The following is a 21,282-nucleotide window of genomic DNA, read 5'->3' as shown; positions in this document are numbered from 1 at the left end:
CTGCTTCCTTTTTCTTTAAATTATATAACTAATAAAATATCAGAAAAATCCAATTCTCAAAAGTTAGTACCTTAGCATGGTAATACCTTGATGAAAAATCAATAAAGAAATGCAAAGATATATGATTATTCAATAAGCTTCTCTTTTTGTTTCTTTAGTACTCAGGTCAATCTTTATAGTTCCAGGTATCATGCCTCAAAGCAATCCAAAAAGAAAGAGGAAAAAGGAAGGGAACGCAGATCACATTCAATTTGTATTTGTACCGGGGCCTTCACAATGGGTTGGTGACCCTACAGACAAGCTCTACAAGGGAAGAAAAGCCAGACGGCCCATGCTCACCACATGAGAATCGATGTCCTCTTCTCCGGACAAAGTTTCATAGGCACATTTTCTGCAACCAGCATCTTTTAGGGTCTCATCTTAGATCTATTCCCAGTGAAGACATATTTTTTTAGGTTTTAGTTCTAGCTAGTTTCATTGCTTGAACCTGGCCTTTTGTTGCAGGACCTAGTGCAGACTTGCTAATAAAGAAAGCAGAAATGCTGAAAGAAAATAATATAAAAAAAATACTTAAAATTCAGTCACTAAGCTTGTGAGTTCAGTTTCCTGTAGTGGAATTTTTCTTTAAGGCCCACTCAGCTTGTCCCAAAAAGCCTTATCATTACACTTGCCAATGTTCCCCTCATTGGCCTTCTTTATATTTCTTTCTCCCTGCTTATAATTTCTTTCACAGGTATTATTTGTTTCTGATTTTTCTTTCTCCCTAGACATTATATCATATGATGATCTTGAAACCAACTGGCTTATGTTGTTAAGATAGCTTTATCTATGAACTTCATCATCACGAAAATAAAATACAAAATTTGCTAGGTGACAATCAATCTTTTCGGTAGAACTTGTTTAAATAATTTTTATGCTTCAAAGAGAATGATCTTGCTTCTCCTCTCAGTGACCCGGTCAACTGATACTAATATAATACTAAAAGAACAACAAATGCTAACATAATAGTAAAAATTTGTCTTTCCTAAATACTTTTCGTGGTTTTGTGGCTAATGCATACTTTACGCCATCAATCAAATCAAATCATCCCAAACAATATAAAGTCACTAAACAAATCTTGAGAGACCCACTGCTTCAAGCATAAAAAGATAGGATTTTTCAGAAATATGTGGCCAGTCGCATCACATGCTGCAGAACTGCCTTGGAGCCCTTAATATTGATTCAATAATATAGAGTTTTAGAAAGTGTAACTAAACAACCAGACTCAAAAAAAAAAAACAACCAAACAACCAGACTCAATTAAGCTTTAAGCCTCAACCTAACTTTCAGTTGCACAAATCATGTTGTGCCATACCAATCTGATCCTCAGCAAACATGCCCTGTCAAATCTCAAGCTTTATCATTTCTTACTTTTCAAATGCAATATATACAATTGCAGCCTTCCAAATAGCCACATCAATGTTGTCAAAGAGCATCATAAGGTTAATTGTGAATTCAGCTGTAATCAACTTCGTTCACTAACAAAATGCGTTGAATGGTAATGGAATCTCAAACCCATGTTAAATGCCTCATCACCGGTAAAAATCTTGATTGAAGGTAAAAAAATATAGGGAAAATCCTTTTTGCCAGGCAGACCCACCAAAAAATTCTGGTCTATTCTGTTCCAGTGCAAATAAAGTGCTTGACCATACTGTTTCTTCCAAAGTCGAATTCATTATTAACAAACAACACTACTAACATTATTAACTCTACAGGTACATTACTATCAGCTTTAGCCTGATACCTATAAGAAATAAGGCAGAATTAGCTATCTTAATTTTATCCACAAGGAGATGAAATCTGAATCAATCTCACTTCTTAATAACAAATGATATAAGAGGATAGTAATCAGGGTTCAGAGTTCACCCTTCACATGTACAGAAATTAAGCAGCTCAAGCATCTTGCGAAAGAATACAATTACATGTGAAAAGTCCTGCTTTTTATGCACATACTGATTGCTGCTTCAAAAAATTCACTGTATTCTAAAATTAAAATCTAAGGCTCCTTTCAGATGCATAACAATACTATATCAAAAGCATGAAAAAACTAAATCAGAGAAGAATTGCCTTTTCAACTCAGTAGACTAGGAATTGCAATAGACATTCAAAAATCCACCTGGAGTTGAGCATTATTGCTGCTTATATTTAATTTGTGGTATCCGCTGATGATGAGAACGAATGTAATGTGAGGGTGAAAATGAAAATTCAAATTGCAAGCTCTTTTCAGCATGATGTAACAGACACTCTGCCAAAAATGGGATGATGGTTTTCTTCAAATCCAGAACCTAAAGTCAGGAACTCGAGGTCTTTTTAAGGGCCAGTTTAAGGAAACAATTTAAGGAGTAAGAAAGTCAACATGAAATAATACAAAAAAGGGCTACATTACTAAGATACAGAGCGTTTTTTTATTTTTTTTTCCTTTTTTTTTAAGAATACAAAAATACAACAATAAAGTCACAACGGAGTAACAAATGATGAGAATCAGCACAAGGACCAAAATGAATAAACCTCAGGGCTCTAAAGAATTACACTAGGAATTCTTCACTTCAAGGCTCATATTTCCACTTCCACTTCATTTTGAAATAAAGCATTACAGCACTATGATAAAGCACTCTCAACGACCAAGTCTTGTACTACATAAGAAGACGGCTGCTCATTACACAGCTCCACAACCTAGAAAATACTAACCACTTGACTCAATTGGTAATGGAAGAGTCATGACAAGACAGGAGGTCAATGGAGATATACAAATACATCTCTCTTCCATCATATGATATATTTCACTTTCCATAAAACTTGGTCTTCTTGTCACTGGATCATAAAATGTTCGTGTAGCAATTATGCAGTCTGTTCTGAGAGTATAAGAAGCTACTTAGATTGAGTGTTTAATTACAATAATTGCATTAACTCTCCAAAGAAGATATCTCATTACATATTTCCCCTTGGTTTTTATCACAATACCATTTGGCACTAGAAGAATATGACTATTATCAGTCTTATACTGGGTTCCATATGATCAAAAGTTATTATACTGGGTTCCATATGATCAAAAGTTACAGCAAAACAAAATCGTTTCATTCTAAAGGTAATATAAAAAATCAGAGATTAGTGCTATAAGATAATTGAACTTCAGGAACGAACTCCTAGTCCATTATTCAAATCAAAATCGTCTATATTAACTAAAATTAACTTTCCATCACAAAATCCCTTTTCAGCGATGACATCGATATTGAATTATCCTCAATAAGCTCAACGAAAACATAGTACATGATCCAGAACCCAAAAAATGATTGCACCAAAGGAAATTCGACCAGAACCCATTATCACCAACCTCATTAGTCATCCATCTGTAGAAGTTCAGCCTTCAACTGCTCAATCTTGAGCCCCATTGATCTTTGCAAAGCCGCCTTTTCGCTCCCTGGCAACTTCCCCAGTAGCCCCTCAAACATGTCCAGCACTTCTTTCACTGCAGTTCGTGCACACTCCGCCTCTTCGTTGAAATACACAGTCTCTTTTGACTCCATTGCCATTTCTATCTCCTCTCTTGCTTCTGCAAACTTGAGATTTATCATGTCCACCTCTTTGTTCACATCCAACGCGGGAAATGGGTCACCTTCCGACTCAGTACTGTATTTTCTCCGAGTTTTATAAGTCGTGTGCCAGGCGTCGAGGTTTTGGCAAAGTGAATGGGCGTATGTGTAAAGATTTGAGGTGGAAGTGTGAAGAAATTTGAGGTTCAGAGGTTGGATTGAACTGGGAACGAGTCGAGTCGGAATCGATGAGAGCGATTCGAGAGAAAATGCATATATGGGTTGTGGAAAAGGTTGAAAATGGTGTCTCCGGAACAAATTGAAGAGAGAAACCAGCGATCGCTTATGCATCTTTGCTTTGGTGTTTGAATTCAATGGCTACGGAGTGACAGAATCCCAAATTCCAATTTTTCAAGTGTAGATGGATGGGCTGGGTAATTGGAAATGCTTGTTTATGGGTCTTGCTTAATTTTTTTTTTAATTTTTATATGTATAATTTTATGTATAATAAAACTCAACTCAACTCAACTAACCATTTATCCCAAAAATTTTCGTTTTCTACACTCTAAACAATTTTGTGTTAAATCCTTAATGCTTCCAGATCATGTTGTACTACTCTCCTCAAATTAATTTAGGTCTATCATTTTTTTTCTTTCTATCATCTAATCTAATGTGCTCTACTTGTCTAACTGGAGCCTCTGTATGTCTACAATTCACATGACCAAACCACCTCAATCTCCCTTTTCTCAACTTATTCTCAATTGGCACCACTCCTACATTTTCTCTAATACTCTCATTACGAACTTTATCTAGTCTAGTATGACCACTCATCCACCTTAACATTCTCATCTTTGCAACTCTTATCTTAGACGCATACGACTCCTTCAGTGCCCAACACTCACTACCATATAACATAGCCGGTCGTATGGCTGTACGATAAAATTTTACTTTCAACTTATTGGGAATTTTACGATCACATAAAACTTCTGTAGCATGTCTCCACTTCAATCATCCGGCTTTAATCCTATGACTAACATCCTCTTCACATCCCCCATCTACTTGAAGGACTGAGCCGAGATATTTAAAGTGATTACTTTAGGACAGTACCACTCCATCCAAACTAACTCCTTCCCTATCACTAGTTTGGCCTTCACTGAACTTACAATGCATGTATTCTATCTTCGTTCTACTTAACTTAAAGCCATTTGACTCTAGAGTACTTCTCCAAAGCTCTAGCTTTCTATTGACTCCTTCTCGGGTCTCATCTATTAGAACAATATCATCCGCAAATATCATACACCAAGGAATACTCTCTTGTATATTTTTCGTCAATTCATCTAATAATAATGTAAAAAAGGTAGGGGCTTATAGCTGATCCTTGGTATAATCTAATTGAAATCAGAAAATCTCTTGTGTCCCCTCCCACTGTGCCCACAATAATAGTTGCTCTTTCATACATATCTTTCAATACTTGTATATACCTAATAGATACCCTTTTTTATTCTAACACACTTTATAAGACATCTCTTGGAACACTATCATAAGCCTTCTCCAAATCAATAAAAACCATGTGTAGATCTTTCTTCACATCTCTATATTTCTCCATCAAGCTTCTAATGAGAAAGATCCCTACCATAGTTGAACGACCGGACATGAAGCCAAATTGATTGAGAGAAATAGAAGTATCATGACATAGTCGATGCTCCACAACTCTCTCCCACAACTTCATAGTATGGCTCATGAGTTTAACTCCTTTATAGTTTGAGCAACTCTGTATGTCTCCCTTATTTTTAAAAATAGGTACTAAAATACTCCTCTTCCATTCATCAGGCATTTTCTTTGAGTTTAGAATCTTATTAAATAATTTAGTTAACCAAGCCACTCCCATATCTCCCAAACACTTCCACACTTCAATTGGTATTCCATCGAGTCCACAGACTTTACCCACTTTCATTCTCTTAAGTACTTCATTTACTTCTAAAGATCTAATCCTTCTAGTATAATTCACATTTTTTTTCTATTGTTCTATAGTCTATATGTAACACCTTACCCCTCTGTAAGGCATAACATGATCCCGTAGAATACCTAATGAACTATCGAACTTCACCTACCGATAACTCATTAAGTACCCTACAAGGGATTTTAAAACCATTTTCTTATTTTTGATAAGTGGTGAGCATTTTCTAATAAGTATTTAAAACATTTAGTTAAAATTAAAACTAGTTAATATTTCTAGTCCATTTTATTTTTCCACAAATTTTATAAAAATTTGACAGAGTTCTGTCTGTATTTTGAGAAACCAGTTCTTCAAATACCTGTAAAAAGCACTTCTAAAAATGTTTCTCAACAACTACTTCAATTTCACAATCAAACTCAATCAATTTCTCAAGTTCAAAATTTAATAATCCTCAAAATACTAGCAATATATTTCATTCAAATTAAATAAAATAGTTCCACTCATATTTCATTAGAGACAAAACAATTTATATATATACATCATTACAAAATTTACATCAAAGGAAATTCAAACTAAATTTTTATTACAAACTTTGTATAACCTGCTCAAGACCCATTTACATGTCCATACTTTTATATGCAATACATACATCAAAAGAAATATTTACAATTAGGGTATAAATTATATCCGATGACTTTAAGCTGATAGCTCCTCACACCTCAGCAGCTCAGTCTGCTGCTCCTCTAGTCTCTATATCTGCGACAGCAATAGAAGCTATCGCTGAGTACTAGGACTCAGTGGTGCACAACATACTAAAATAATCTTTATGCAAAACTTAAATCACATTTATTCAAAAATTTAGCTGAACATGAGAATTAAGTACAAATCATGCATTATGAGATTTTAAATGCAAACCAAGTTCATTTCAAAGTATCAAAACACATTTCATAAAATCCACAGTTAGATCATGCCATTAGAAACAAATAGAATCTCAATAGCCAGAGGGTAAAGAGAAATCACATCACAAGGCTAGCTAGCTCAAATATATGGATATCCATTCACATCCTCTTCTACTGGCACACCTCAACACTTCTCCAGAGAAGGAATCAAAATTCGAAACTAATTACCCCCACTAGTCGTGCTAGTGAGGTGTTCAAATATGGTCATGATACTGTGGTTTCAAAACTTATCTTAACAATTTGCTAAACATTGTCATTTCAAATATACACAATAACTTTCACAATTTAAATCAAAACATCATGAATACGGTCACAATAAACTTTCAACAATTCAAAGCAAAAGTAAAATGTATATTTCATTCACTTTATCAATGAATTTTAAAGAATAGTGATGTTGTGCACAAACCTCAAGCGAGTCGCCTCTTGGCCTTGACTCGGTTCCTCGGGTTCTTTTCCGGTATTCTTTTCAACTGAAACATATAATTTTACAGTATTTCAGTACCATAACTTAACATAAATCCAAAAATAAATTTAACTTCACTTTTACCTAGCTCTAACGTGCTAAATTCGACGCTCTTGAAATTTTGTGTTTCGGGTTACTATTCACTGCACTATTCAAGTCAAATTATTAACTTTCTAAGGCTTAATAGGTATGGGAATTCTAACTTTACCCACATACCATATTTTGGTCACCAAACTTATTGGTTTTGGTCATTTTTTCAAAACTTAGGTCTTTTAAGCAAAATTGCCAAATTTTCAGTTTTGGTGTCCTTAATTGTACTATTTCATTGGTCAGTTTACTATTGGAATTTGGCAAAACTTTCTTAATAGAAAATGTTCCTTATTGTCTTAAGTTTATTCTCCTTTTTGAATCACTCCAATTGGAGTTTTGTAGCTCAAGTTATAAGCAAATTACGTTTACTGTTCATGCTGCAGAATTTTGTTCTAGCAGATTATTAATTCCAACTTCGTTCAGCAATTTGATCAAGTTAAGTCCATAATTTGGTCTAACTTTCTTCATATGAAATGTTCTGCTATGCCTTAGGTTTCCATCGGTTCAAGAATCACCTAAATTGGAGGTTTCTAGAGAGAGTTATAGCCATTGAAACTTTACTATTCAAATAGCAAATCTGCAGTCTGCAGATTCAGTGACCCAATTTGGCTCAGTAATTTGATTGGGTTAATGGCATAATTTGGGTTGGTGTTCTCTATGAAAGTTTTAGATCTATATCTCATCTAAACACTGGTAAAATTTCAGGTCATTTTGACCTGCCTAGCTCGAGTTATGACCAAATGAACAAACATTGTTCATTTGGTCAGTTTATGCAGGGCAGCCTGCGATTTTTCAACTTCGATCACTTTGTTCACTAGGTTTTAGTCACTTTTTGGCAGGCTTCCTCAATGAAAATTGTGTCATTTAGTGCCTATTTTCATCCCCAATTGGTCCCATATCCATTGGACTTGAAAATTTTCATTTTTGGTCCCTCAAAGGAAATTTTGGTCATGCTGCCAGCACATGACCTTATCCAATCCGAATTGGCTTTTAATTCCAACACTTCTAATACACCTCATTTGGTCACAAATGACCATTTGTCACTTCACATTAGGTCAAAGACACCATTTACAAGTTTTTCACATTTTTGGTCTCTAAACCCTAATGTCCAAACCCTAATTCACTAACCTCATGTATTTACTTAATTCCATGCCTCTAACCATAGTCATTCAACTAACTAAGGTTTATATACCCAATTAAATCCATCAAACCATGCAAATATACTCCCATATACATGCTGGCTGAAAATCATTCATGGTCCCTCAACAAATTTTTATTTCATTTTAAGCATTTTTCTAAGTTATTCAAGCTAAAAACACAACAATTAATCTCAAACTTTCAATTTGATGTGCTTACCTCAACTTTGATATCCAATTTTCAATTTTTCTCCTCTTTTCTTCTTTCTTTCTTGTTAAATTTCTTTCTCAAGGGAAGGGAATAAGGTTTTATGGAGTGATTATGGAAGAAGTTGGGATTTGGTAAGGGTTTCAAAGCTTGAAGACAAGCTTTAATGGAGGTTTAACTATGGAGATGTGAGGGAGAGGGAAAGTGACGTTTTGAAGAAGAAGACTTTGTGTTTTATTTTTTTTTTCTTTCTTTCTTTATGTCTTTTGTCTTATGGAAGACCCAAAAATCCATTTAAATAAATAAATTAATTATATTCTTTATGGCATCATGCATGAGGTCATGCATGATGTCATCACCTTTTAATTTTTCCATTCTCTTTTTTTTTTTTTCTATTAGTTCTTTAATTTAATTCTTGATTCCAAAATTTTCTTTTCTCCGATTTTATTTGATAGTTAGGTCAGGAGTCAGCTCTCGGGGTCAATTGACCAAATTGCCCATCACCGGTTCATCCCGGTTTGTAATTAATTCCATATTTCTTCCGGCTCCCTGACCTAATTATTTGACTGGCTTAACAGTTCTTTTTCATGATTTTCTCTTTTCCACTGTGTTTATAAGGGTCCTAAGGACCGCAACGTCACTTTTTACGGTTCGAAATTTGAGTTTAAAATGACTTCGCAGTCATTCCCGAAAAGGTCACCCATCGCTGTGACTCTCGGCTCGTTTAACTTCTTATGTTATGTTTTTCTTGTTTATACTTAACTAATTGGACATTACTAATTATTTGTGTTTATAGCTTCTCTAGTTGTCTTAAGTGTGGTTCTAATCCGCTTAATTGTCCGGACTGACACCAGTCACCGGAACAGTGAAATATACCAGGCTATACAAATATGGGTGTTACACTATATTCACGCTATTACCATTTTGACTATTATTAAAGAGATCATTAAAATAATTTCTCCCTCTTTCTTTAATGTCCTCATCTTTCACAAACACTTTTCCTTCTTTATCCTTAATGCACCTAACTTGATTGAGATCTTAACATTTCCTTTCTCTCCTCCTTGCCAATCTATAAATATCTTTTTCCACTTCTTTAGTTCCAAGTTTCTCATATAACTTTTCAAAGGCCTATGCTCTTGCTTGGCTAACTGCCTTTTTTGCCACTTTCTTTGCTATCTTGTACTGTTCATATGCCTCATTATTATCACATTTAGGTAATTTTTATATCATTCCCTTTTTCTCTTCACTGCCTTTTGTACTTCCTCATTCCACCACCATCTCTCTTTTAAGGGTGGTCCATGTCCTTTAGACTCTCCAAGTACTTTTCTAGCTACTTCTCTAATCTTTGATGCCATCTGTATCCACATATCATTAGCCTCCATATCCAGCTTCCATGCTTCGGACTCGAGAAGCTCATTTTTGAACTTCACTTGCTTTACTCCTTTGAACTCTCACCACTTTGTTCGAGCTACACTATTTCTTCTGACCTTACTTGAATTGTTCTTAAACTTGACATCCAAGACCACTAACCGATGTTGACTTATTAAAGCCTCTCCTGGAATGACCTTGCAATCCTTGCATAGAGCTCTATTTGCCTTCCTGGTTAAGAGGAAGTCGATTTGGCTTCTATGTTGCCCACTTTTGAAAGTCACTAAATGTGACTATCTTTTTATAAAGTAGATATTTGCTAGTATTAGGTCGTATGCCATAGCAAAATCCATGATGCTTTTTCCCTTCTTATTTCGACTGACAAAACCAAAACCTGCATGAACATTCTCATAACCTTGCCTATCACTTCCTACATGTTCATTCAAATCTCCACCAATGAAACATTCTTTTCATTCGGTATGCTTTGCATTAAATCATCCATATCTTCCCAAAACCTTTGTTTACTCTCACTATCTAGTCCTATTTGTGGGGCATAAGTACTAACTATATTTATTTTTTCTCCTTCTAGTACCAGTTTTACTAGTATAATTCTATCTCCTACTCTTTTCACGGCTATATAGCGTCTTTCAATGTCCTGTCTATGATTATACCCACTCCGTTCTTGTTTGTTTCCTTTATGGTAAACCACAGTTTGTACCATGAATTACCCACTTCCTTACTTTTCTCTCCTACCCATTTAGTCTCCTGAATGCAAGCAATATTCACTCTTTTCCTTTCCAAGGTATCCACAAGCTCCATTAATTTTCTTGTAAGTGATCCAACATTCCAAGTACCAACCCTGATCCTCCTCCTATCTTGTTCCTTCCTAATTGGTCTCCTTCTATGATATCTTTTATTGTTTTCTATATCTATCTTGTATTCTGTTCCACTATCTGTCCTATGGACTAATTTCTTTACCCACACCCGTCAATGATGTGGGAACCCTTGCTCACTTAACACCACACCCAGGCTTCGGCATGGCTCGTCGCTTTTGGTGAACGCCCTACACCCTTGCATATTTCTCACTACGCCCGGGCTCTGATGTAGCGGTTCGTAAGTAGAGGACGCCCCAATGTTTATATCATTTGAATCCATATCATAAGGTGTGATGAAATTTTTACGCTGGTTGTCACCTACCGCAACCCTCCTCCTTTATCCAGGCTTGGGACCGGCTAAGCGCAAACTATTTAGGCGGAGTTATAATTTTATATATAATATTATTAAAAATTATAAATTCTCAATTTAATTTTGAGCATGGATAAATTCTCATTATTTGATTTAGTACAATTTAATAAAATCAAAATTACAAACCATTATACAATTTAATCAGTTTAATTTTCTGCACATCCACGCTTTATGCTAGAAAATTGCAAAATATTACATATTGGCATAAAAATTTTCAAAAAATCATGTAAATTTTTAATATGGCCATTACTACCTGCACAACATGTAGGTAGATAGAATGGAGGTCCAGGGTCAGCACCTAAACCACATAGACATGCTAGTCTATTATCTCAATCTAAACTCTTAACAAATCCTCCAAATGCAACCACCCCATTTGGCAAACAAGAGGAAGAGATGATGCGTATATATATATATGTATAGACTTGGATACAGACTCACACACAACCAACTTCAAATTTCCTATGGCTCGTCAACTTCACTTCGCACAAATACCGCTAAACACATCACAAGCAGGCATGATTGGAATGGCTCTTCTCTTGTGTGCCTTTGCATTGTTTATGTGTGCTTCACATTCGCGTAAATGGCGACGCTGGAGCTCTTGTTATGGTTCTTCCAACCATGATCCTGTCATCCAACTCAATACTGAAGCTATGACGCTAAGCACCGGAGTTCATGCTATTCATGGTGGCAGTAACAATGAACTCATGTTTTGTGGTGAACAGCAACAGCAAGGAGTTGCAGTTTGGCAGAAGAACATACTCATGGGCGGGAAGTGCCAGCTACCAGACTTTTCAGGTGTCATCATTTATGACTCTGATGGAAATATTATTACCCCTGCAAAAAATCCCCATCCCTTGCTCACCTGGAAGTGATCAACAATGCCAATGCTGTAATATTCACATAACTGATTTCCTGTCAATCCCTACGAACCATATACATCCTTCTGCGATATAAATAGCTCTGTTATGGTTTTCTTCATAGAAGAAAACAATTACACTTTATGTATTCATGGTAGTACGCAGTTTCAACACTGCAAAAACAAAATGGTATAAAATTTCCAAAGATTGTGGTAAAGCGCCAATCTGGGAAAAGAACACAAACCGACATTTCCCGTCACATTAAACATTTTAGATGCTACTACTACAAACAAAAGAGAAATAAAAGGCATTTTCTAATGTATCATAAAATTTTAACAACAACAATTAACTGGACCTCGATGATTCTTTCTTGTTAGATGAAGATGAGCGACCTCTAAGTGGCACAACTCTGAGCTTTGAAGCTGTAGATTTGACTACAGTGGACTTTTTACTCCCTATTTTCTTGTTCCCACCTAGAGATGTTTTACGGGAGACTTCCAGTGTCTTCACAACTTTAACAGCCTTGGCAGATTTTGCTAAGATAGATGCTTTTCCAGATTTATTTACTGAAGATGAAGCCTCCGTGAGGTTGCTAGAAGATTTGTTTGTTGCAGCCTTAGTCTTGTTTCTCTGATTGGATTGTCTAATCAATTTTTCCCTCTTCCCCTTCTGTTCAGTTATTTGAGCCCTTGAAATGTCTCTCCGAACATTATCTGCAGTAAGGGATTCCAAGCTCTCATTCTTCCTTATTGCCTCCTCAATTCGGGCAGCCAACAGCACATCCTTTTTAGCCACCAAGCTTGTGACTTTCCCTGCAATGGAACGGAACACACTGATAAAATTTTCAAGAGACAGAAAAAATGTGATCACTACAGGTGTCTTAGAATTTCTTTAAATATAAGAAAATCCTCTCAAGCATTGAAAATTGCAAGGAGAAGAGAACATGGTGTCATAGGTCAAAAACTGCACTAGGTTTCATGCTGCCAAGTTCAAAAAATTGAAATTAGAAAACATTTATTTGAGTTCGCAGCAATTTTGAGTCATAAGGTGATATTTTCCATAAATGTACAAAATTTTCAGTACTTCTTTCCTGATCTAAAACAAATTGATCTTTAAATAGGTTTAAAATTTATTTGAACTTGAAAAACTATATAGCTTCAGCAAATTTCCAAGCTCCATACCTTTTGCACCCATTCGAGCAGTTCTTCCTGTGCGATGAAGGTAATCGATCTATAAGGCCACAAAAATAAAACATTAGTCTTTTATTTGCTTCTAATTCCAGGCTACAAAATTGGAGCAGCCATTCCCCTCCCCAAAAACCTCCCCCATCTCAGATGGGCAGGATTTGGTTCCAAGTTACTGAACCAAGTGCCAAAAGATATTGCCAACATATTGGCAGCCAATTTTCAAATGTTAAAAGGAGATATCAAAAGAGGAAACTGAGAGAAAGAAAAGCCAAACTGAGAGAACATAATGGAGGGAAAAGGAAAAGAGAGTCACTTACAGAGTTCAAGGGGAAATCAAACATGATAACATGATCAACATCCAAGTCAAGCCCCCTAGCTGCCAAGTCAGTACAGACCAATGTTGGGCAATCTCCATCATCATTCTTAAACTTTTGTAGATTTTCAACCCTGTTTTTATAAGGAAATGTTGGTTAAGCACTAAAGTTGAACATGGAGGCACACAGAAACGATTATTTTAGAATACTATATTCCCATTTTTACAATAATATTTTATTTGGCACAGACAGTTTCAAGGACTGAACCTCATGATGGCATCATCCTGAAGGAATGCCATCTCTATAACAGAAACAACAAGTTTAGATAGTTATTGGAAAAAAAAAAAAAAAAAAAAAAAAGAGAGACTCCTCTCCTTTGAATAAAGAATGGTGCTATTGGCACTCCACTTACTAGTGAATTTTTACTATGAAGTGGAGATTTGCTATGAAGCAAAGTGCCAATAAATAACAATTTCCAGGAACAGATAATTTTCATGATCTAACCTTTGTTCTGCTGGCACCTCTCCATGATAATTGACAGTAGAAATCTGATTTTCAGCAAGAAAGTGATCCACAGCACGGCTGGAATTCAATGTGTTACAGAACACCATCACCCTGTTTCCCTTTGCTAAACTTGGCTCAAGAACCTGCCTTCACCAGAACATACTGATTTAATTTCTGTGATTTTGCAAGTATGCTTAACCGATAGCAATTCAACCTTTCTAAAATTCACCTGACATATCTCTTCTGGCAAACAACCTAAAGTAAAACAATCAAAGCAATAATTGGCCAGATCTTGCTAAATTTTGCAACTAAACCAGCGGACGGAGAATGAGGCTAGTTCAATCCTCAAACTCATCAAATTCAAAAATCAACAAAGGCTACAAGTTCTCATGAACCTCTATTACAAGGCCATCCACATATAAACCAGAATGATCTAAAACACTAAACCAACCTCAACAATGATTACTTTGCAACTGTTGCTTAGGTTTGACCAAGAGTCATTTTACAGAAACCAAAAGGTTCTCATCAAGTTTTGTTCACAATTCTTATCTCAGTATGAGTGGAAGAATGTTGGAAAATTTTAATATCTTTCATAGATTGTGGACTCTTTTTGGTTTGCAAAAAAGAAATTGCTGAAAATATATCCTAAAGGATCTACATAAGGGGTCTGTTTGTCACAAATTTTTTGCACCTTTTGTCTCTAGATGCTGAAATCCATATTTACTTATGTAGGCCTGTATCCTGTTAACCTAACTGACTTTTGTAGTAGGACTGTAGTAGAGAGATGCCCCATTCTACACTCCACACTGCAAGATGCTTCATCTATGGCCATAAAATCAAGAGAGAAGGGAAGGAAGATTTAGGAACAAATAAAATCTATCTTTTATCATCTGTTGGATTAGATCTAGAAGTAATAACAATGCCTTCACATTATCTGAAGGCTGAAGCATAAGTTTCATCAACAATAACAATATAACATTAAGAAATACAAATACATGCAGAATCAGCATAAGCTTGGGATGACATTATGACAAAGCAGAACAGCAGTTAACCTGTAACAGTGCTTCCAGCTTGTTTTCAGAACCAGAAAGTTTTATAAAATCATGCCGAGCTGATGCTATCTTTTTATGTAGCGTCGATGTGCGCAAATGGACTATTCCTTGAAATTCCTCATCAATCAGCTTTTGAACTGCCTGCAAAACCTCTAAAAAGTTAATGATCCAAATTCCTTTGTGCAGAAGAAAGTTGATTAAATTACAGCCAACAGGTAAACAAACAAAATATCAATAAGCTGCATGCACATGAACCATCAAAGAAAGTTATAGATCAAAATCAACCATCTGCTTCCATTAATTGCACAAGGAAGCAAAAAGATTATGAAAAATTTATGGACTCGAGCATGATAGAATGAACTGATTTTAAAAGCTATGGAGTGCAGAATTGAATTCATTTCCTAAGTGAGGAGAAGCAACATAGTTCCTTTCATAAAATTGATTTGTAAGAGAAATTTGAGGCTGAACTTTTCATTCAAAATCCACAGAAGACAAACAGCATTTTGTATATCCAGTAAGACTTTAGTCCAAGTCAGCATACCTTTGTCATTGTTGTAGTGACCAAACTTTTCATTCAAAATCCACAGAAGATAAACAGCATTTTGTATATCCAGTAAGACTCTAGTGCAAGTCAGCATACCTTTGTCATTGTTGCAGTGACCAAAATCGTTTGATACCCTTGGCCATCAGTTTTTGATGCACGGTTTTTTAATGGGCCTAGAAATTTGCGAATATCAGGACCAAAGCCACGATCAAACATGGTGTCTGCCTCATCTAGCACCTACTAAAAGATCAACAACATCATCAAGTGCAACAAGCAGAGTTCTGGCAAGTAAATATATCACTAGGTCTTCACATACTGATGAGAAACATCCATATTCAAGATTTTAAAACATTTTCAGTCCTTTGAAAATGTGAAATTTAGTAAAAATATTAGATACTCACCAAGTATTTTATGTCACCATAAACCATATTCCCATCCTCAATATGTTGAAGAACCCTGCCAGGGGTCCCAACTACCATATCAATAGGGTTATTTAGTGAGTCTTCCTGTGGTCTCAACCGGCTGCCACCACTAACCATGGTGGACCTGAATCGAGCATGATGACTGATAAACTTTGCCACACGAAAAACCTAAAGACCACATATAATGTTTTCAATTGCAAAGGTTTAGCCACAAAGATTGAGGAAGCTCCAAATTCTGAAGTACTCAAAATACCTGCTCAGATAGCTCTCTTGTAGGGCATAGAACAATAGCTCGAGGACGCCTAGGCTTCATTAGCATACCTAGCATTGCTTCATCCCGTCTCAGCAACTGCAAAAGGAACAAATGAAAAGTCATTTTCTTTTTAATTTTTACTGACACCCACAACAATTCACATGTTTTTATCATCATCATTTTCCAAATATAAGAAAGACACAACCAAACAGAGGAGTGGAACAGTTGATAAACTCACTAAACAAATTGGTCACATTTTGAAAGATTTCAACCATCCAATTTGAAAAATACGTTTTTCTCAATGTTTTAAAATAACAAATTTGATCACCAGTAGAGTACATTGTTAAAATTTTAAGATCAGCTATGGTTTCAGCCAAAAAAATAATAACAAATTTAAACAATTTATTAACATAAACACACTCCAAAATTTGGGGTACGAGAAGTCTAAAAGGTAACGAAATGCAAAATCATAGTCAATAGAACGAGAAAATCAATCAAGTATGAAAACAAACTCGCCTGAACAAGAGGCAACATATAGGCCAAAGTTTTGCCAGACCCAGTATGTGAGCCCAAGACCACACTTTTGCCTTCCAAAACAGCAGGGATCCCAATGCACTGTATCTCAGTAGGAACCTCAATCTCCATCTCCCTCACAGCCCCCATCACCTCCTCACTAAGCCCAAGCTCCTCAAAGCTTCCCACTATCTTCTTCCCCCTTTTCGACTTAAAACCATCTTCATCTTTCTCGACAGCAACAACTGGTTTTGATGGGGATTGGGTTTTGGCTTGTGGGGGTTTTGAGGAATCCTTGAGGTGCCTCAATCTCAGCCTCTCTAGAAGGATTGAGTGCTTGGCTTGGTCTGGTCCCGGAATTGAGCTAGTGTCGATTGGTGAGACAGTGGTGGTTGAGGCGGTGCACATGGGTTTAAACCCCAGAAAAACCCTGCTGGAATTGGGAAGCCTAAGAAATGGGTGGTAGTTCTTGGTTGCAGAGGATAGAGAGAGGCTTAAGAGTGTTCTTGATGTGCCTGCCATGGCCACTCTTGCAGGTTTAGGATTATGGATTTTGTTTGGGTTTTTAACTTTCTACTTATCTGGCTCCTTGGGATTTTTCTATGCTCCTTGGGAACCATTGATGATAAGCGGCTCTGACCTCTGGCGCCTTTGGACAAATACGTCACGTCGTTTAATTACCATAGCTCTGCGCTTATCCTTTGCACCAGCCTAAAATAATCACTTAAGACTAAAATCACATGGCCTGGCACTCAATTTGAAAAATTATCTTTTGGGCTTTGCTAGATAAATTATTGGAAAGTTTACCCTACGTTTTCTTCTCCTCGCTACTTCCATTTTTTATTATTTAAATCAAATTTCTTAAATTGAGTGTAATTTTACCTAAGAATCGAAATTAATTTATGAGAATATGTTATTATTGATTTTATTTATTATATGTCATATAAGTCTCACTCATAACAAATAAAATATTGCAGACATAGCATGTGAGTCTTATTTATAACATGGCAAAGGATTCATCAGCAAAATTTGATTCTTTAGTATGATCATATATAGTTATCATAAAGCCCCATAAAGAAACCATATAAGTCTATCAGAATTAGCTATCTCACAAATGGCCTTCACAACTCTACAAGAACACAAAGGCAAGAGCACAATTTCTTAAGTTTTGTGTAATGCATTGCTATTGGCATGTTACCATCAGTGAGTAGTAGAGTTAATACATTCCTTCAAATATTGTTTGTCTTCGAATATGAGCCAGTGAATGAATGTCTGTTTTATTTATTTATTTTATTTTAAATAGCACAATATGTAATTTAATTAATTATGCACTATGTTGGGTAGTGGTATGGATTCTGGATACAAGTGGGTGTAGAATAGATTTAAGATATCTGGCCTAAGTGTTGATGAGGGTTATGATGAAGAGGCTTGGAATGATGTCAATGTAAATAATATTTTAGATTAAAGCAAGGATTGCCCTCACATTGATGTATTTTATGTGGATAATGATCCACCTTTAGCTGTAAATTAAGGTAATTTACATAATGACCCTCAGGTTCATGATGATGATGCATATGTTGGTGATTCAAATGAAGTTGACAGCGAGGAAGATGTTAGAGGATAACAAAATAATAGATTTTTTATTTTTAAGTACACAATTTTTCATATTCAGGTTAGGAGTCTAGGAGTGATATTCAGGTAAAACTCTTCTAATAATAACGATTTTAGTATTCAAATTCCTAATCTTGTAGATAAATAATATATTTTAATGATAAAGACTCATAAACTTATTTTCATAATAATATGTAAAAAAATAGTTTTAAAAATTGTTTTGACATTAATGATAAATGGACTATCAGATTTGATTTCCATAAATATATATTTTCATACTCACGGAGTACAATCCTTTTTTAATTTTTAACAAAAAAAGTCCTATAGCCTTTTTGAAAAAAAATAATCAATAAATTTTAGTTTAAATCATTTTAAAAATTATAAAATTTTGAATTTAAATTTCAATATATTTTATAATTATATTTATCTGTCTATAGTATATAAAAGTTGATAGGATATGTAAATGAAGTTGGTAATGGGAAAGAATTTAGAGAACAAAATGCAAAGCAAACCGACAGGGATATGGCCCAAGGGAGAGAGGGAATGGATGAGGCAAGTGGTATGGATATTGTTGATTTAGAAGAAAATTGATGAGGATATGTTAGATAAACACACTGAGTTATGCAATAATGAAAATACAGATAATGATTATGTTGTTGATGCTGAGAAGAATGATGTTTCTGTTGATGATACTTCAGAATGCAGTGATGTTAATGAGATGTGGTAGATCTTGAGGGTAGTGATGATAATATTTTTGGGCAGTTTTGAGGGAGCTAAATAAGGGGAAAGCTGGAGAAGGGCAAAGAAATACTAATGAGAGAGGTGGTGAAGGGCAAAGAAAAGATGTTGAAGGAATTGCAGAAGGGCATCAAAAAGCTGATTATGTTGGTGAGTTTATGGCAGAGGCTTAAATGAAGATGACATTGGAGAATTTAATAAGAAATCAGTGATTTATGATGACTTACATAGCACGAGAAATTTGATGGTGATGATGAGTAAGGTAATCTTGATTTCAATGAAGATGCAAATATGAATGCCCATTATTGTGTAAAAGAATGAAGTTTACTGGTGGTTAGCTTTTCAGGAAAGCTTTGAGTGGGCTATAAAAAGTTTTACAGTTATATGATGCAGAAGAATAATGCAAGTAGGATTACTGTTGTCTTCAAGAATGCATGCTTGTGGTTTTAGGGTTCATGCAAGCAAGCTGAGGGATAATGACACATTCCAAATTAAGACATTCAAGCCAGACCATTGCCCAAGGGAATTCCACTAGCCTCTTGTCAGTGCAACATATTTATCTTGTAAGTTCTTAGGGGACTTCAGATAAAATCCTTATCGGGATTCCATGCAAAAGAAGATTTATGGATAAGTGGGTGAACAAATTATTGTCTCAAAGTGCTATAGAGCTAAAACAAAGCTAAAGAGACAATTGAGGGACGTGTTAGAGATCAATATAGGAGGCTATAGGATTACGCACAAACTGTCAAGAACATAAATCCTGGTAGTTGGCTGAAGATTCCACATATCAAAGTGCTCTCCTATTGGATGATACCGGAGGGGGAGTGTGTATCAAGTGTTCCTAAGGATATATCATAGTTTTCCAATATATATATGTGAGATTTACAGGTCAAGGCAAAGTTTTTCCTTTGGTATTAAACCTATAATTGGCCTTGATGGATGCCATTTGAAGATTTCAATGGGACAATAATTACTCTGTGCCATAAGTAGAGATGGCAATGACAACATGTTCCCATTGCCATTACATGTGTGGATATTTAATGTAAAGAGTCTTGGGTCTGGTTTCTTAAGCTACTTATGGATGATAGTGGATACCCATTTGAAACTGGATGGATCTTCATGTCAAACCAACAAAAGGTATCATTTATTTTTGGACTAATTGTATGAATTACTTCATGTTTTTACTGATTATATGCTTATGTGCAGGGCTTAGTTAAAGCACTCAAATTGTTGATGCTAGGGGTTAAACATAGATTTTGTGCAATGCACATGTATGACAACTACAATGTGATTTTTACAGGACTTAAGTATAAGAAAAAAAAAATATTATGGTATGGAGCCTGTGATGCAATGAGTTTCAAATTTCTAAGTTAAAAGAGACAGACGAGAATGTATATAATGTTGGATTATTGATGGGTAGAACATTATAGTATATAATATTTAACATATGATTGGCTTATGAGGCATGATCCTTGCATATGGGCAATTACACCCCAAATCAGACGCCTTTCAAAATAATATTAATTAGTGAATCCTTCAACTCATACATTAAGAATAAAAGAGAATCGCCTATATTAAGTATTTTTGAATAGATTAGAAAGTGATTGATGAAGAAGTTTGATATTATATAAGTTGAATGTCATGAAGAATTATAGAGGTAATATATGTCCTATTGCCCAAGTTGAGTAGGAGAAAAGAAAGTTAGAGAGCAGAAATTGCTTTTGCGTCCTGGCTGGTAATAATAAATAAGAAGATTCTTAATTATGATACACAACATGTGGTTGACTTGGCACATTAAAACTTGTAGTTGCAGGGTAGGACTTGGCAGGATTGTCTTGTAAACATGCAATTTCTGTCATCTTCACTAATAGAGAGATTCCTAACACACATTCTTCTCAAAGGATACATATTCGTCTGTGAATAACCATGTCATTAACCCCGTTCCAAGCAAGGAGGAGCAGGAAAAAGTTGAAGCTGCTAATAATGACCCTCCACCAGTGACAAGAGTTGCATGCAGACCAAAAAGAAAATAAGGGGGGGGGGGGGGGGGTGGGGGGGGGGTGGGGGGTGGGGTTGGGTGGGGGGGCTGTTGGGTTGGTGGGTTGGGTGGGGGGGCTGTTGGGTTGGTGGGTTGGGTGGGGGGGCTGTTGGGTTGGTGGTGGTGTAAGAGAGGTAAGGAATCCTTTCAAATTAACTAAAGATGAAGGGTACATTAGATGTCACAAATGTAAGGCAACAAGGATTAATGCAAGAGGATGCAAGGCTAGCATCACTAGAAAGCCAGCCTAGCAA

General features: G+C 35.7%; 3 protein-coding genes across 3 annotated transcripts; 1 reads left to right on the top strand and 2 right to left on the bottom strand.

Moving 5' to 3' along the window:
• Positions 1–3,144: 3,144 nt before the first annotated feature.
• Positions 3,145–3,993, bottom strand: LOC110641918 (embryogenesis-like protein). Its single transcript, XM_021793818.2, has one exon. The coding sequence runs from the start codon at positions 3,918–3,920 to the stop codon at positions 3,375–3,377; it is 546 nt and encodes a 181-aa protein (XP_021649510.2). The 5' UTR covers positions 3,921–3,993; the 3' UTR covers positions 3,145–3,374.
• A 7,462-nt stretch (positions 3,994–11,455) lies between these two features.
• On the top strand, positions 11,456–11,891 carry LOC110641928 (uncharacterized). The gene has a single exon (XM_021793826.2). It carries the CDS (start codon positions 11,457–11,459, stop codon positions 11,865–11,867), a length of 411 nt encoding a protein of 136 aa, XP_021649518.2. The 5' UTR covers position 11,456; the 3' UTR covers positions 11,868–11,891.
• Positions 11,892–12,017: 126 nt separating this feature from the next.
• LOC110641927 (DEAD-box ATP-dependent RNA helicase 39) lies at positions 12,018–17,302 on the bottom strand. The gene is made up of 9 exons (XM_021793825.2): positions 16,645–17,302; positions 16,129–16,224; positions 15,855–16,043; positions 15,550–15,690; positions 14,910–15,050; positions 13,858–14,000; positions 13,357–13,486; positions 13,034–13,082; positions 12,018–12,664 (listed from the first exon to the last, which is right to left on the bottom strand). The coding sequence occupies exons 1-9, from the start codon at positions 17,161–17,163 to the stop codon at positions 12,198–12,200; spliced, it is 1,875 nt and encodes a 624-aa protein (XP_021649517.2). The 5' UTR covers positions 17,164–17,302; the 3' UTR covers positions 12,018–12,197.
• Between the last annotated feature and the right edge of the window lie 3,980 nt (positions 17,303–21,282).

The sequence above is a fragment of the Hevea brasiliensis genome, chromosome 16 (assembly GCF_030052815.1).
Source record: "Hevea brasiliensis isolate MT/VB/25A 57/8 chromosome 16, ASM3005281v1, whole genome shotgun sequence".
Lineage (NCBI taxonomy): Eukaryota > Viridiplantae > Streptophyta > Magnoliopsida > Malpighiales > Euphorbiaceae > Hevea > Hevea brasiliensis.
Note: the sequence above shows the minus strand (reverse complement) of the source record. Positions and strands in the feature narration are given on the sequence as shown.